Here is a 16,562-nt window from a genome sequence, read left to right as displayed (position 1 = left end):
ATGAGGTTAAGCGTACCCGTAACCATGAACTGGAATCGTGTGACCATTACCAACAACAATAGCTTTATTATGAGGATACTTTAAAGGAAAATAATTGTGTAATGTGCCTTTGGAATAGGTCATGTGGGACATAGCTCCGGTGTGCATGTAGTAGTGAGCATCAGGAGACATAACAAGTGGCTCAGATGTGTCGGTTGGGGCAGGCTATTGGGGAGTAGCCCAATTAGTGTATGAATATAATGTGCTTCCCATAACGTTTGAACCAAAGAAGGGAGATGGGCTAGAGAAGGGAGCCCAATTAGAAGATATATAATACTAGAGAGTTGAGGAAGGAGGAAATAAGCTATTTGGTGAGCTAAGGGATACATGCATAGTAGAGTCATAGGGTTTTGGGCCACACGAAGGACATGAGTGCAACTTAAGATGTAAGGGCTGGAAGAATTATAATGATATTGTAGGGTATAGGAATTATTAAAGGAGGGGTAGCCTAATTCTCCAGTACATGGTGAAATTGTTCCCATTTCACAAGTGACTGCCACAACTATATATCACAATCAGTGGTATAAGATGCGGAAGAATTTTAATGAGAATGTGCGTGAAGGCAACCAAAGAGTGAGAGCGCAAAAAGAAGTTCACGGCGGCACGGACAATCACTAATTTCAAGTCGACAACCAGTGGTACAGTTTCTTTACGGTCCAAACAAAGGAACTGCTGGATGTGGGCAGCAGCGAGATATGGGTGGCGACGACCAACTTATTAAAGTGAGGGAGAAAGGAAAAATTAGATTTAGGGTTAAAAACCTAAGCTCATGATACCATATTAGAATATTTGGCTTGGCCTTTCTTATTATTTGAGGTATATATTACATATAACACAATATATTCTAGGAATATCAACATAATAAAATCTAAATATTTTATTCTATCAAATATTAAAGGGAAATTCCACATGATAGCATCGAACTTTTATAAAATGTCAGTGGTAGCACTTTTGTAAGATTTTTCCACATGGTAGCATCCAATTTATGCCTTATATAACTGTCGTAGCATTTTCCGTTAAATTCTTGTGAATTTTCGTTTAATTCACCATTTTGATGTTTCTACCCTTATTAAGTGTTGGTTGTTGTCTTTATAATTTGCCCAAAACCATTTTTATGCCCAAAACCATTTTTATGCCCTCAAATGTTTAATTCACTATTTTGATGTTTAATTCATCGTTTAATTCATCAATGCTATCAAATGTATAAGGCAAATTATAAAGACAACAACCAACACTTAATAAAGGTAGAAAAGTCTAAATGGTGAATTAAACGGAAATTGACAAGAATTTAACGGGAAATGCTAAGGCAATTAGATAAGGCATAAATTGGATGCTACCATGTGGAAAAATCCTATAAAAGTGCTACTACTGGCATTTCATGAAAGGTTGATGCTACTACTGGCATTTCACGAAAGTTCGATGCTACCTTGTGGAATTTCCTAATATAAAGATATTCTACTCAATCAAAATTCAAATATCACCTCCAAGAATATATGATTTGAAACTTGCCCTAACAGATTATGTTAAAAAAATTGATATGCATCTTATCAAGGAAAAATTAAAAAAAAAACTACCTAATCTATAGCACCTTTTGCAAAAAACTACTTAATCTAATTTTTTTACAAAAAATTACCTTAAATGACATAAACGTTTGCAAAAGATTACCACATGACATAATCTTTTAGTCGACCGTTAAAATATTATTTTGACCAGCACGTGGGTCACGTGAGTTACTTAAGTTAATGTTATTTGCTCTTTTAAACCATGATTTTCTCTAATTCTTTCCTCTTTTCCCTTCAATTCTTAAGAACCCTAATTCTTTTCCCTTTCCTCTTCAATTCTTAAGAACCCTAATTTTTTCCCCAAATTAAATTATGTCTTCTCCTTCCACCAAAAAATTGAAGCTCAGTAGAAGTGCCTGTGGATTTTCTTTTACATAGAGAATTTGTGGAATAAGAAAAAATCTGAAAAACGGTTCAAAACTTGCAAATTTTTCGATCCTGATATTAATTGGAGGGAATGCAACAGGTTCAAATAAATAGATGAACATGAAAAGAGGAATTTACCCTTACATAGTTACCCATTTGAAATCAACCCCTTTTTTCCTTTAATAATATCCTTTTTTCCCATAAAAAAACAAGTTGATTTAAAAGAACAAAGATGAATAATTCGAAAGCACAAATGAAAATCAAAGAAAGATCAAAGGAAAAGAAGAGAGGATCGAGAATCAAAAAATTCAAAGGTAAGATTTTTCACTGAACAAAACCATGCAAAAACCACAATCCACAGCATATATGAATGAAATTCGAATTTGGAGAGTAGATTAGTGAAATAAATATCAATTAAAGAACTTACCAGTTGATTGGATTGGATGATTAATGTTGCATTGAAGTGTTGATTGAATGTTATGGGTGTCTTCCATGAACAATGAGAGAGGGATTATCAAATGAGAGTTGAGGGAAAGAAAAAATAAAGGAAATATAAGATTTCGGAGTTATAAAATGAAATCATGTGTCGGTCACGTGTAAAGTCAAAGACCACCTTGACAGTCAACTAACTGATTCCGTTAAGTGGTAGTCTATTGCAAATGTTTATGTCATTGAAGGTAGTTTTTTGCGAAAAAAAAATAGATTTGGTAGTTTTTTGCAAAAAGTGCTATAAATTAAGTAGTTTTTTTAATTTTTTCTTTTATCAAATATAAATTTTTTCATTAGAAATATATTGCCTTTAATTATATATTACAACAAAATTAGATAGATAATTGAATAATATATCAATCAATAGTAGAGAAAGTTGAATTAAATGTAATTTATACAATACATGTAGGGGTACCGTATCAGTCTAGTAGAACTGTAGAAGTATATAATTAGAAAGAAAAGCAAATCCCCCGGAGGAGTCCACTTTAAACATCCCGACCCCAATTTAGCAAATAATAACCCACTAGCTGAAGATCCTCTTACGCTTTCTCTCTCTTCATCAAACTGCAGCCCAGCTGAAGATCCGCCCTCCTCTCTCTTCGTCAAACTGCAGCCCAGCTGAAGAATCTCCCTCCTCTCTCTTTTCATTTCCCCTTTTCTTGCACAAGACAGAAGCTAATCGTCAAATGTAGAGAGTATTTTGTAATAATAATCAACTTCGTTTTCTTCGGTAGTTAATTATTCCTTTTAATTCTTGGTATTTGTCTTTTTGTTGCTGCTTTTTGTGTGTGATTTTGATCTGATATAGAATTTTTATGATAGTAAGTTAGGGTTTAGTTTGAGGTTTCGGGAAATGAATAAAGAACGGCCGCCTGAACCGCTGGATTTCTTCATCTGGACTGTTGAGGTACTGATTTTTGTGTTTGGATTTTTACTGGAATTTAGGAATGGGATCTTGTTTTTTTTTTTCTACTGTTGATGGTTTTTTCTCTACGTTATTTGTTTTTGGATTGATTAATTTTGGACGCTGAATTTGGTAGCGTATGATTTGTTGTAATGAATTTTCGTAAAAACTATGTTAACTAGGGTCAATTGATGTGATCAGAGCCGTCTTAAACAATCTTTACACATTCTTGATGTTTATTTACATTATCCTTAATGCTTATCTACCGTATCTTTAATATATTTACATTATCCTTAATGTTTATTTACCGTATTTTTAATATCTTAATGCTTATTAATATTTATAATGGGCCGGCCCATTTAAATGTCTCTAACAAGAATTTATGTTACAATTTTAGTATTACCAAATACTAAAGAAAAAATGATCAAAAACTCATTATTATTTAATTATAATGGTAAATCATGTTTCAATACAACTCAAAATCTCCAAGGCAAATATACAATGAAAACCTACAATAATAAAAATAAATTGACTAAACTAATTAAAGACATTTAAAATTAAAATTATAGATCAAGATGATAAAAATAAAACCCTCTTTCTTCCCAAATCCCACTTGCCAAAACCTACTGCAATTTAAAGGCAAAAAAATAACTTAGAAGATTCTGCCATGGGATTTACCCGTTGTTCTTGATGAACCTATGCCACTGGTCAAAAGAGTATTTAGAAAATGAGAATTTCTTTTGAAATTTCAAATACAGAAAACACAATAACATCAACCACCTACCCATTTCCCAAATGAAAATGTTGTGCCATCGTTAGTGTGAATATTCTTATACCCAACAAATCCCAAAAACAAAGTACTCCTAAATACTTACTCCATATCAAAAAATACAATGTAATTTTCTTTGAAATTGAGATTTCGAAGTCATATAAAAGAGATTACTATAAATAAAAGGAATTCACATGATTTACTTACTTGAAGAAAGATAAAATAGCTTTGGCATTTGATAATCACTGAAGCAATGAGAAGAATCTTGAAGAAGAAGATAATCAAGAATAGAAAAAATCAATTTTGGAAACAAGAAATAATCATACAGATAATTACTTACATTAGAAATTTTGGGCCCTCAAATTTTTGGTGATTTTGGGGCCCTGTGCCGGCTTATTAGCCGGCTGGGATGTGATCCTCTTCGTTAGGAATACTTTTTACCAGTGGTTAATGGGGAGAGATTGAATTGCTAATTGTGTCTGAAGTAGTATCATTATCTGTCGAGCTGAATTTGACTCTACAGAGTATTAAATTGTGTAGTTTGGGTACGTTTCTTAATGCCTATTCATGTTAGATATGTCACCGAGGACAATATGGGGTACTCCATTTAATTTTTTTGTTATGATTTGTAGATTACTTTTCACTCCTTAGTCCCGTTAAATTTGATACATTTTGTCAGTTTTCCCTCTTCATGAAATGATTGGATTGTTGGGATGATGTCATGATGAGATAAGAATTTTGATATGTTTAGATGGTCTAAAAAGAGATATGAATCATGTCAATGAAATATAAAACCAAATGTGGCAAAAACATTAAGACATCTCAAATTGAAAAATCTAGCAAATTGCGAGGGACCGTGGGAATAGCTCAATGCCTATACCAAACTTATTGGCTTAGTGCAACCTAGGAGAATGCTTTGGAAGGACTATAGAATGAGGCAATCCTTGAAGTTCTGAAAATTGGAGATAAACCAGAAAAGCTTAAGCCAATTTGATGATTATGGTTCCATTTGGTGTAATGAAAACCTTGAAAGAATTAATTTCTTTTTCCTTAATAAAATTAAGGAAAAGGAATTATTTTCTTGAAAATTCTACTAGTGTCCTCTTTGTTTATGTTTGAAGAAGGTTATGAATATTTTTTGAGTTAAGCATGTAATCATTTGAGGTTAAAATGCTATCCAATAGATTTGTCCTCTAAATAGGTGAATAATTTTTTGCTGTCAGTGGAATAAGCTGTTTTCTTTCCTTGTACGCGAATAGTTATGTTTTGTTAATGTATTTCTTATTTTATATACCTATTAACGATTGGGATACAAGGGGTGTTAAAGCTAGGAGTTTAGAGTGGATGTTCTGAATCAAATTGAGTGTAATATGTTCTGAATCCAATAAAACTTTGAATGAAAATACTTCGTCTAGACCCAATGCTTATCCAATACAGTATAGAAAGTCTAGTGCACTAGTTATTTTCTTCTTAATTGCATCCCAAACCCATTTTTGGATTTTGGATTGAGAAAGTGTAACTACGTCTAGCAGACATCATGTACTAAGATAAAAACTGGAATTGTTGGCCTCTCATCGTACATGAACTTGTGAGCAATTGAAAATTTTAGACTATATATTTTTAATTTCTGAGCTTGACACTTGAAGTTCTTGTTGGAAATACTTCATGTTAGACAAGGAACATCGATAAAATAGTAGGTTGTGGACTTGCATATACATTGGGTGAGCTAATCCTCCTACTACCATATGGTTTTGGAAAACAATGAACCTCACCGAGTGTATGTGCAAGTCAACGCTCTTGACCCGCGGGTTTGTGGGTCCGAGCCCACGGGGTTTCCCATGTCCACACGAGTGGGCCAAGGTGAGATTATGTGACAATTGTCACGGCCTAATAGTTCTTTCGATATGGGTACATGGATTTGTGAACAACTGAGTTTGAGTTTTACATTTTATGATTTCTGGCTTGAGTAAAAGAGGCCAATCCATTGAAAACATAGAATTGTTGAAAAAAAGACTAATTTTGTCGGCTTTTTAAATCTAGTAGCTTGAGATTAATAAGAACTCTTCACTTTGGTTTCTATCCCGTGGTATGATCTGTGCATGCCATTTCAGTTATAATCAACCATCAGTTTACACTTTACTCATATATAAGTATAAAGTCTGTACTTATTCAATTTGCATGGATAAAATGCAATTATAATGAAGTCACCTATATTGTTTGACTGTGTTTGTGTTCACACTCTAGAATTTGTTTGTGTTTGTTTGTTACTGCATCCTTTACTGGTTCTTCTTTGACAATACTATTACTCTCTGTAGCCGAAGGGAAAATTTGTATGCCAAATGACTTTGACTAAGAAATTGACTCAATTTTCAGTTAAGAGTTTCATTTATCTTCACACCTTCTAGCAGTTCTGAAAAGAATGTGAATTCCATTTTACTTCAAAGAATTCTGTAACTATTAGTTCTCAAACGCATAACTCTTGGGTTTCTCTTTTGGCAGGATGTTGGTATGTGGTTAGAAGAAATAAATCTTGGTAACTACCGTCAAGCTTTTAAGCAAAATGGTGTTAATGGAGAGTACTTGGAGGGAATGTCCATGTTTACAACCGAGCAAATACTTAGGTTTATTAGGCGCTGCCACATGAAATGGGGGGACTTTATCACACTTTGTAAGGAATTAAGGCGGATAAAAGGTTTCAATCTCTTCTGCCTTGTTATATTCCCGATCGTAAGTTAGTGCTAGTGGGAGTAAGTAGAACATTAATTTATGAAATCCATCTTGATCACGAGTTTAAGAATTTTTTAAATTATCAATCCGCTACCTTCAATATTTCCTAAGAGCAAAAGAAAGCTACATAATAAGCTTAGCTAAAATGCTTGGAAAACCAATAAGAAATATTTACAATATAGATTATAGAGTGTAAATTTAAAAAATTAACTGAGGTGCAAATCTTTGGCCTTCTTTTCATTGATCTCACCTTTTCAAAAATTATAAAAACCATTATATAAACATTATTGGATGCCGTACATTTGTATACAATATCCAATGAATCAATAAATTGTAAGATGCCTGTTGTTGCTGTACTAGCTTGGTCCATTGTGCTCATGATTGTGGTTAATGATATACTCCGTTCACTGGAAAATTATAACATTCCCTCTGAGAAGGAACATTTGGATGCTCGAGATTGTGTTTCTCTTTCATTTTTGCCTTTTTTAGATGTGTTCACTTGAGTTTTTAAAGTGCAACCCGTCTTGTATGAGACTGTCTCACAGTGAGAAGACCTCGAAATAAGAAGCCTATAAGCTAAAAGTTTCTATTATTGGGCTATTTAACCCAAATATGAGGCATGTCTCACGGTGAGACCGTCTCATACAAGATTTTGTGTTTAAAGTGTGGCAAACCTGCAATGACATTGTTTCAATTATATCTTGAAAAGTGATTGTTCTGTGCTCCAGTCTAGTTCTTTACAACTGAAAACATGGAGTGAGATAAGTATATATCACACTAGTAAAAGGCTCAAGTTTAATTTTACCACAGAAATACAAAGTTTTTGGCCGGCATCAACTTGATTGAGGTCAACAAAATTTTCTATTAGTACTTTTAAGTTAAGGTTAATCTGCTGACGTGTTGTTCATTGTTCAGTGGCGTGTTTGAAAGGCGAGCAAAAGGTTCGTCAGCCATGGTGGGCGCCATCCTGTTTTTCTCCAGTGTTTGTGAATGCAGCCAAGCGAAATAGACAGTGTCGCGTTGTATCACTGAAACTTGAACCATGATAGTGGGCGGTACATCTTGTATGTATATTTTTACAGATTTTCGCTTGGTGAAAAATGATGTAAAACAAGGAAAACTTCAGCTTCTTGTCTTCCAAGTTGAGCATCAATGTAGCGTCAGTTCTTTGGGAAGCACTTTTCAAGGAAGTTTTCTATAAATGTCAATGATTTGTGGTTGTATGATTATGTATGTAGCTAAAGAAGGATGATGATTGCAAAGCTTTTCGCTAAACGTAGAAAATACAATACTGGCCCTGCACTTTGTATCTGTTCCAATTGCACCTTACCACAGTAATGCATTCCCATTAAGTGCATCAGTGTGTTACTCTTTTTTTTATAAAGCATGATATCCCAAATTGTCATTTTTGGGACAGGAAAAGTGCGAATAATGTGGCTACAATCTACCAAGGAAGTTTTATTCAACAAACTGTATAAAATCATAAATTCTTGAAGCTTTATTCAAGGAAATAGACCATAAAGCCTCTTTAAAATCATTATCAGAAAACTTCATCTCCAAGAGCTTCCAAAGATCAAGAATAAGGATCTTTCCTTGCAAAATAAACAAAGAATCATTCGCTTTCTTGTGACTAAGATTCAAAAAAAATGTCAGTAAAAATCATGAATAGATTTATATAAAATCAGATTAAGTGGTAGCCCCTGAAAAGCCATGATAAACACTAATTTAGTTAATGGTTCTCTATTTAGGCCATGGAAGAAGATCTTAAGTTTACATCAATAAAATTGCATTTCACCTTAGTTTTTTTGTTAAAGAAAGGAGCCATAAAACTAGGGGTGCATACGCTTTAGTTTGAATTGATCTGACGCTAAAATCAGACCAAACTAAAATTTTTAGTATAGAAAATTTTCAAATCAAACTCAACCGTTTAAATTCTCCAAATTAATACATTTATTTATGCAAATATTTCGTATTTAAAATTACCAAGTATAATAATTTGTAATTAGTTGATTGCATCAACACCATTCAAGGATATATTACCATAAATAATAACTACACCTTGAAATATAGGCAACAACTTATTTTTTTTAAAAAAAATTATGGTTTTCGATCATAGTAGCATACGGCCTAATGTAGTCAGAAAAATTAAAAATCCGAGACCAGACTGAAAATCGAATTTTAAAAAAAAACTGAGCAAACCATTTAGACCATAGACCAAACAAATACTAAAATTACTTATTGGTCCAATTTGATTTGCGGTTTAGACCAAACTAGCCTACATACAGCTTGATGGCCTTATAAAATTCTAAAATTGCCTTCTCAAAGGAAACAAGGTTAGGATTCTAAGGGTCGTTATGAAGATCATCTTGAGCGTTCTAAAAGGAAATATTAATAGGTAGATAAGATTAATGCAAATTAGGAAAACACTTATGTAAAGTACAAATTGTTGTGAGAGGCGGTCTCTCCGAGAGGTCTCTCCGAAAGACGCAATAAATATATAGGATAAATAGTTCAATTAATACAAATTTACAAGAGGTAAATTTTATCCAAATTTCGACCAATGAGGATCCTTCCACCATAATGAGCAAAATCATGTAAAACACCAAACACAGCATAATGTAGTATAAAGAGTCCCCAAAGTAGCTTTAACTTTTGTTTCCAACACAGCCCAAATAAGCATAAATTTTGATTTCTAATAGTAACCTCTAAAGATCATGTTATTTAATAAGCCAAGCTAAAATGTTAGACGTTGGAAAAATGGGAAGCCAACCCCATATCATCAAATGGGTTAACACTCATCAAGTCACGATGTCCAAATAGGTAGCCCTGACCTTCCTAGCTGACTTAGCATGCTCCACAAGACGGAAGACTTAGGGACCAACACATCTAAAACATCAGAGATAGGAATATCCAACAAGGACAACACGGACAGAAAGGGCATCAAAACCAACTAAACCAGAACCAGCACTCGCAAATTTAGAAACAGAAGCAGAGGCAAGAGGAACACCAGCCTTACCGACAGAATCAGTAGCGCTAACAGATTGTATACTAGCATCAGAAACAGAAATTTAACATTTAGAAGTAAAAACATTTACAAGAGAACTAGGGACAATAAAAGAAGTACCAGACACAGTAGCATCAGATTTAGAAACCAAAACATTTGCAGGAGAAAGATAACACATCCATGTTATAATTGAATTTCTTCAACACCGCCAAAGACTCAGTGTGGATGGAAAGAGAACAAACAGAAATGAAGAGAATTTAAGGAATGACACTGTCAAGATTTTTAAAACAAAGAGGAACAAAAATATAAAGGAAAAACATATTTATATTTATGCTACTACTACAAAACAAATTCTCAACATTGTAAAGATTTAAAAGTACATATTAGCTCAGCAATCAGCATAAAGATTACAAAGACCAGTGGCAGTTCACTAAGATTTCACATTTTAAGTCTCAGTTAAAAAGTGTCGTACACACGAATACGAATTCGAATACACGCTTAGATAGCTCTATTGAAGACAACAAACACGCAATACAGGACATTTTTTCCCTTCAAGACTTGTTCCATATATTAAGAAGACATACTTAAAACAATGTAGTGAATTAGTTTAAGCCTGCCAATTCGGATGCTGTTGTTTCAAACCTGCCTTCTCAACCAGGAAAGATTAGCAGTGAACCAGAGGTTCAACTAGAAATAGGTGCCTTCTGGAGGTTGAACAAGTTTCCGGTTGTAGGGTGCAGCCATTTCTTTCCTCAGCTGAGTAAGAATGTCCTCCATAGTGTAATCTCTCTGCCAATTAGCCAACATTCCAAACTTTTTTGGTTCAACCTGTCATTCAAAATATTACACATCAAACACTCACCAACAACACTACACTACACAAAACATAAAATACAAGACACAAACTTATGCAACAGTTAACCATTACAGCCCATTTAGACACTACATCGAGGCGGAATGCGGATAGATTTTACCTGCCCACTCATTAGGATTCGAGTTGATTCTAAAAAATAAAAGGAACAATAAATAGTGTATATTATACATGCAGATTCCAATTAGTTTACTATATTACTATTGATGAACTTGCTTTAGCAAACTTTCACCTAATACCTAAAGTCAGGTATCAAATAACAAGCTTGGATATCAAAGCTGTACCGGTACGAAATTGATGCAAGAAAGTAAAACAAAAATCACTGCAGTATTATATATAGGAGTGATAGCAATGGTAATATTTTGTATGCATTTCTTCACCCAAAGTTTTATGTTATTATGGTATTTCAACTCAAGCCCAAAGTACATGATCTATCTCACTAAACTTGTTACCCAAAGTACATGATCTATCTCACTAACTTGTTAGTGGTTATGAGCAGAAATGGAATATTTATAATGAAATATAGTGATTTATTATATGTACAGTACACATCATGACATCGTTACAGTAGAAAAGACGTAAATGCAAAACAAGTGGACAAGAATACAAGACTGTAAAAATGAGAAGATCAAATCAGAAAACATTCCACGTCCATCTAGCAGAAGTAACTAACTATTACCACTCCAGACTCAGGATTCACACAAGTCATGCTGATCCGAGTATGGAAGCGCACACTTGGAGGTTTCTCTGGGTAATCTTTGTCGCAGAAGAGCTTCAACTGATAAATGCGGCCTTCATGTACGCTCTGATACAAATGAGCACAAATCTTCAATCAAATATATAATCACAAGAAAAAGAGCATGGAGTAAATCTGAAAATATGATAATAGCAGACACCAATAACTCCTTTTCCAAACAACAATATTAGTCTACAAACACAGACAAATGAACTGAAAAATAAATAAAATAAAACAGAATTTCCAAAACAAATAAAGGGACAAACTATATATAGATAACGTCCCATTACCAGCCAGTCAGCAGAACGAAATGGGGTTGAGCAAAGGTCATGCCCATAACAGAGAGCAAGTTGCAAATTCTTGCACAAGAGACCAAAACTAAGTTTTTCCAAAAAGCAGAAATATAATTTCCAACAATTGATTAATGGGTCCCACGCCTCTGATTTTCAGAAAAAAGGACGCAATTGAGTGGCATTACCCTCTTTGTGAACAGCACATTTAATCAATCCCTATGTCCAATTGAGTTTGCTGCATTCTTTCCATAAGCTCTCTCACATGATAGGGCAGAGGGAGTATATTTCTTCACCATTCTTGCAAACAATAATTACATTCTACACATAAGATCACTCTTCGAATTATGTTCAATTAAAATATGGAACACATAAAAGCCCAAACAGTTTCTCATGATTTGCTAATCTCCTCGTAAATTGTAAATCAAAAGTGGATTATGGTCGATTTTGGACAATTTATTCACTTCAAGTGAAAGCTAGTTATGTAACACAAGTCCTTCCTTAAACTTAATTATCCTAACACTTACTAAAACAATGTGCCATTGCAATGTTGTGATGAATAGAAATTAGCGTAATGCTTGACTCACAAAGGAGTTATAGTTTGTTAGAAAATCTGTTAGAATAGGTCTTTCTAGAAGGGAATCAAATATCAAGCTGTTGGGCCATTATGGCTATGAATACCTATGATGTAGTAATGTTTAGGAGCTTAAAATGAAATGAATTAGACTGTCTTAGGGAGCCTTTTAGCTGCTCGTAATCTGCTCTCTATCTTTCTTAGCTTTCTTGTTTTCTTTCCCTTTCTTATACTTTACTACTGGTTTTCTGCTTCAATCTACTATTTTCCTTCTTACGTTTTGTATTATTGTATTGCACAGCTAGATCTCTAATCTATTACAAACATCTGCTTCTGCGATATTGATGTAGATGATGTACTTGTGTAAAATCAGCCACAAAATGAGATTAGAAATATAACTCACATTATGAGGACCAATTATAGTTCCCGTCCAAGAGCGCATGTAAATATCATCACTGTCATCCATCCCATAGCTCACACTCCCATCTCCAATCCCTTTCTCGCCACATTCCAGTTCTTCCAGCAACCGAAAGTTTCTGGGAACTGTATGACCATATCAACAAAGTACAATTATATACTGTCATTTACACTTTGTATGATAATATAATCGACAATAATCTTAAGAAACCTATATGCAACAGGACCACCCCATAGCATGGAAAAAATAACACAAATATTAAACACAACAATGCTCACACTTGATGGTTAATAAGTTATAACTGAATACTACAACCAACAAATAACTAGTATAACGATAAACTTGTGTTTTCAAAATAAAATCAAACAGATTACCGAAAGGGAAATGAGAAATAGCAGCAAGACTAAAACCCGGCTCATCTATCAATAAACTCACCCTTCCTCTTCAAAAAAAAAACTCTATGTCTAAATCAGAAATAGCCAATGGCTACCCCACGCCTGGTGAGCCCCCACTCTCAAAAAGAGTCACATTGCATACCCCTTCCCAATCAGCAGCAGTGCAGTACCTACTGCCTAGTAGGCATCAACAGAAACAAACTTTTATACCAAACCACTCTACCTATAGTTGATCTTTTCCATGAATATGCACTCACTCAAAATTTTCATTAAAAGAAAAAAGACCACTAAATGCTAAAAGAATACCATATTTCACATAGTTATTAATCTATACAAGTATTACAATATTTCATTATTACTCGCAACTTAATCCCTCTTTAAATTATCCTCTCAAATTCAACTCCACATGACTTTCCCAATTTCTGTGACATTAATTTTGGTTTCACCCCAAACCATAGTGAGATAAACTAAATGCCCATAATACACTCGTAATGAACATCATTGAATAACTAAAAAGAATAAGTAAGCTTGAGGATTGGGTCTTGTCTCAGTTTGAGCAAGTATCACTCGCTCCAAATGAACATCATAGGTTTGATTCTCACATATCCCTTCTTTTCCTCAACCTACCTTATAATTAAAAAAAAAAAAGAATAAGTAGCCTGGATATGTGCTTTAAATCCTAGCTTCATTCCTCATCACAACTATTGAAGTGGTTCCAACCGCACTCTTATCCATATGTAACTTAAAACCCTTCACAACAAGTCAAATCTCAATATTTGACCAAATTTAAATAAAGGAATTATGGAAAATGCACTCATCCTAATCCTTTGCTTGAACTCCCAACATAATTTCTAAAAACGATCTTCATGTACAGTGGCATAGACCTATATTAAACACTTTTTGATATCTATATATGATCAAATGATACAATAATCAGCTTAACACTCTAAACTAGGGAGCATACAAGGAACTCTAATTGTAAGCACTCCATTGTTTTGGTAAAATATGGAAAAAGAGTGTGGGAATCTATTATCCTACCAAAAACTTGATAAGTAATACATTTCTTCTTGTACTAATCTAACTCAATAGGTTATGGATAGTGGATCAGTGGTGCATAGCCAAATTCAATTAGTCACACATCAATACTTCAATATAATAAGTATCCACGTAATTAGTCGGAAATGTAATGAAGAAACGTATATCATTTCTAATAAATGACCTCGTTAAGATTCACAACACATCTCCAAAACCCCCAACAAATTTATAAAAACTTGCATTTGGATACGTGCAACGACGAACTATAGGCTAACATGTAAGGAAGATATAAAGTTGAAACTTCGGGAATCTAAAAGGAGGGCATAGGAAGACATTGAGAGAAGCGGTGAAAAATGACATAAAAATTTAGATAAATGATAGAAAATTAAAATGAATAAAGAAAGAAAATTCACGTGGATACCACTAAAACTAATCTTTTGGTTTATATAGCCAACCTCAATCTTTAGAAACTAAGATTTTGATATTGTTGTTGAATGAAGATTTGCCTGTATTGGATTAAATAAAGGGGTACAAACTAAAAAGTCAAGGGATGATATTGTGGAAGGAATAAATTTCGTGGGAAAGCTTCGTTTCGCTTATGTTCGGTACATTTAAAAATTATCTACTCACCTACTCACTTGTCCCTCTCCAAACTAGAATTCTATGATCTCCCCTCTTTCTTTGTTCTCATGGTATCAATTTCTACAACAAAAATCAAATTCAGGTTTTGTTTCAAATTTCCATGGATTTTTTCTCCTTTTTGTATCAATTAAAATTTCAGTCAAATGAATAAAAGAGTCAAACTTGATTCTCATGTATCACTACCATTCACAATAGTTCGATTAATAGATGTCCACCATGTTGCCACTGGTTTTCATACATACAAGCATCATATTGGTAGAAATTGGAGGTCAATAATCAGGATGCCTGAAGATAAAACTAGCATTATATTTCACAACAAAGACTTAAAAAGATTGAGATGGTGAATAGTCAGTGGCAACGAGTCAGTGATAGTGAGTCAATAGTAATGAGTTTGAGTAGCGAGTTGATGACAATGTCATTTAACATTTTCCCTCATATCCGACTTCTCAAAATCCCGTAACGTTTGCTCCCTCGTTCTTTCCCCTTCAACAACCATTTCACACAACCCCCAAAGGCCCAAATGTCAAGTTAAGCCTGCTCATGAACAATAAGTGTTACTTGCACCTCAGCACCTCCCTCGTCATTCACTAGGCTTGCTATTAAGCATCTTGTATCCTTGTATAAATTTTAAACATATTGAACCCCCTAAACCAAAAACACCATGAATATACTCACAGTAAACCAACTTCGAACTGATTCCAAATTAAAATACAGAGGAAAACATTAACTTTTCAACAGCTTGATGAAGCTCAATAAGTAGCGTTAACATTAAGCATACTTGATTATAAGCAGGAACATAAAATGTAATAAAGTGGCGGAATTGTATCTGTAAAACGCAAAACCTAAAATAGAAACACAGACACGATAAAGTCAACAAGATTCCAATAGGTGAAACCACTTCCAATTTCGACCCCCCCAACCCAAAAAAAAATAATAAAAAAAAAAAAAAGAAACGCTAAAGAATTTAAAAAAAAAAAAAAAAAAAAAAACTGAACTGCTGGTAGTTATCTGGAATCAGCCACTAATGAACAATCAAACAAACCCTATTTTTTGATCTATCATAAAAAACCCTATTTTTGAAAAGCAAAATCCATGAAATGAATAGATCCTGATATTTGAATAAATTCAAAAAAAATCGCTCCATCAAGCCCAGAGAGAAATGAAATCTGATAAAGAAGATGTTAGCAAGAAAAAAAAAAGAGAAATAATCCCCATTGAAGAAGTAAAGAATTGAAACAGTACGAAGATAAATCGGTCAAAGAAAAAAAAGAGGGGAGGGAAAGAGTAAGGTGGCTTACCGACGACGCTGGATCCTGCAGAACCAATCGTCATGATTTAGTTGGAGAATTGAAAATAAAATGAGAATGTGCGGAAAAACGCAAGAAAGGAAGGCGAAGGAGAGAGATATGAACGGGCCTTTTAGGAAAACCACAGCTACCAACGACTGGAAGAAAGAGTATCCAGTTATATGTGTAAATGGAATCTTTTCTTTCATTTCTAAACGTTGGTTCTAATTTCCAAACGAAAATATTCATCAAAATTTAAAAAATAAAGGAGAAATAATTTAAAATAATCAAAATTTTTACTGATTTCTTATAATAGTCTAACTTTTGAAATTTATCTATAAGACGTGTTTGCTAAAAATGCATCAAGGTAACCTATTACATATACAATAAGTCTATTTCCAATCACTGACTTGAGCGTCGGAGAGGCTTTGCGAGAGGTCGCCCCCGGACAAGTA

At 33.8% G+C, this 16,562-nt stretch overlaps 2 protein-coding genes across 4 annotated transcripts; one reads left to right on the top strand and one right to left on the bottom strand.

Moving 5' to 3' along the window:
- Positions 1–2,918: 2,918 nt before the first annotated feature.
- LOC130806142 (uncharacterized) lies at positions 2,919–8,211 on the top strand. Of its 3 annotated transcripts, none has more exons than XM_057671092.1 (4): positions 2,920–3,186; positions 3,283–3,363; positions 6,629–6,821; positions 7,772–8,211. In XM_057671092.1, exons 2-4 carry the CDS (start codon positions 3,310–3,312, stop codon positions 7,900–7,902), a joined length of 378 nt encoding a protein of 125 aa, XP_057527075.1. In that variant the 5' UTR covers positions 2,920–3,186; positions 3,283–3,309; the 3' UTR covers positions 7,903–8,211. The 3 variants fall into 3 exon arrangements, with proteins under 3 accessions (XP_057527074.1, XP_057527075.1, XP_057527073.1); XM_057671090.1 differs by having other exon boundaries at positions 3,279–3,363; XM_057671091.1 differs by having other exon boundaries at positions 2,919–3,363.
- A 1,989-nt stretch (positions 8,212–10,200) lies between these two features.
- Positions 10,201–16,309, bottom strand: LOC130806204 (ubiquitin-conjugating enzyme E2 variant 1C). Its single transcript, XM_057671200.1, has 4 exons — positions 16,120–16,309; positions 12,735–12,874; positions 11,411–11,536; positions 10,201–10,688 (listed from the first exon to the last, which is right to left on the bottom strand). The coding sequence occupies exons 1-4, from the start codon at positions 16,151–16,153 to the stop codon at positions 10,548–10,550; spliced, it is 441 nt and encodes a 146-aa protein (XP_057527183.1). The 5' UTR covers positions 16,154–16,309; the 3' UTR covers positions 10,201–10,547.
- Positions 16,310–16,562: the final 253 nt, after the last annotated feature.

Source organism: Amaranthus tricolor, chromosome 2 (assembly GCF_026212465.1).
Source record: "Amaranthus tricolor cultivar Red isolate AtriRed21 chromosome 2, ASM2621246v1, whole genome shotgun sequence".
Classification (NCBI taxonomy): Eukaryota; Viridiplantae; Streptophyta; class Magnoliopsida; order Caryophyllales; family Amaranthaceae; genus Amaranthus; species Amaranthus tricolor.
Note: the sequence above shows the minus strand (reverse complement) of the source record. Positions and strands in the feature narration are given on the sequence as shown.

What these genes read in the sequence shown, in the direction of transcription:
- LOC130806142 (XM_057671091.1), top strand. Translation starts at nt 3,310, where the DNA reads ATGAATAAAGAACGGCCGCCTGAACCGCTGGATTTCTTCATCTGGACT. An exon ending in TCTTCATCTGGACTGTTGAG is followed by an intron (nt 3,364 to 6,628) that starts GTACTGATTTTT and finishes CTCTTTTGGCAG; the next exon opens with GATGTTGGTATGTGGTTAGA. An exon ending in GGAATTAAGGCGGATAAAAG is followed by an intron (nt 6,822 to 7,771) that starts GTTTCAATCTCT and finishes TTCATTGTTCAG; the next exon opens with TGGCGTGTTTGAAAGGCGAG.
- LOC130806204 (XM_057671200.1), bottom strand. Translation starts at nt 16,153, where the DNA reads ATGACGATTGGTTCTGCAGGATCCAGCGTCGTCG. An exon ending in TGCAGGATCCAGCGTCGTCG is followed by an intron (nt 12,875 to 16,119) that starts GTAAGCCACCTT and finishes ATGGTCATACAG; the next exon opens with TTCCCAGAAACTTTCGGTTG. An exon ending in CTATAATTGGTCCTCATAAT is followed by an intron (nt 11,537 to 12,734) that starts GTGAGTTATATT and finishes CATTTGTATCAG; the next exon opens with AGCGTACATGAAGGCCGCAT.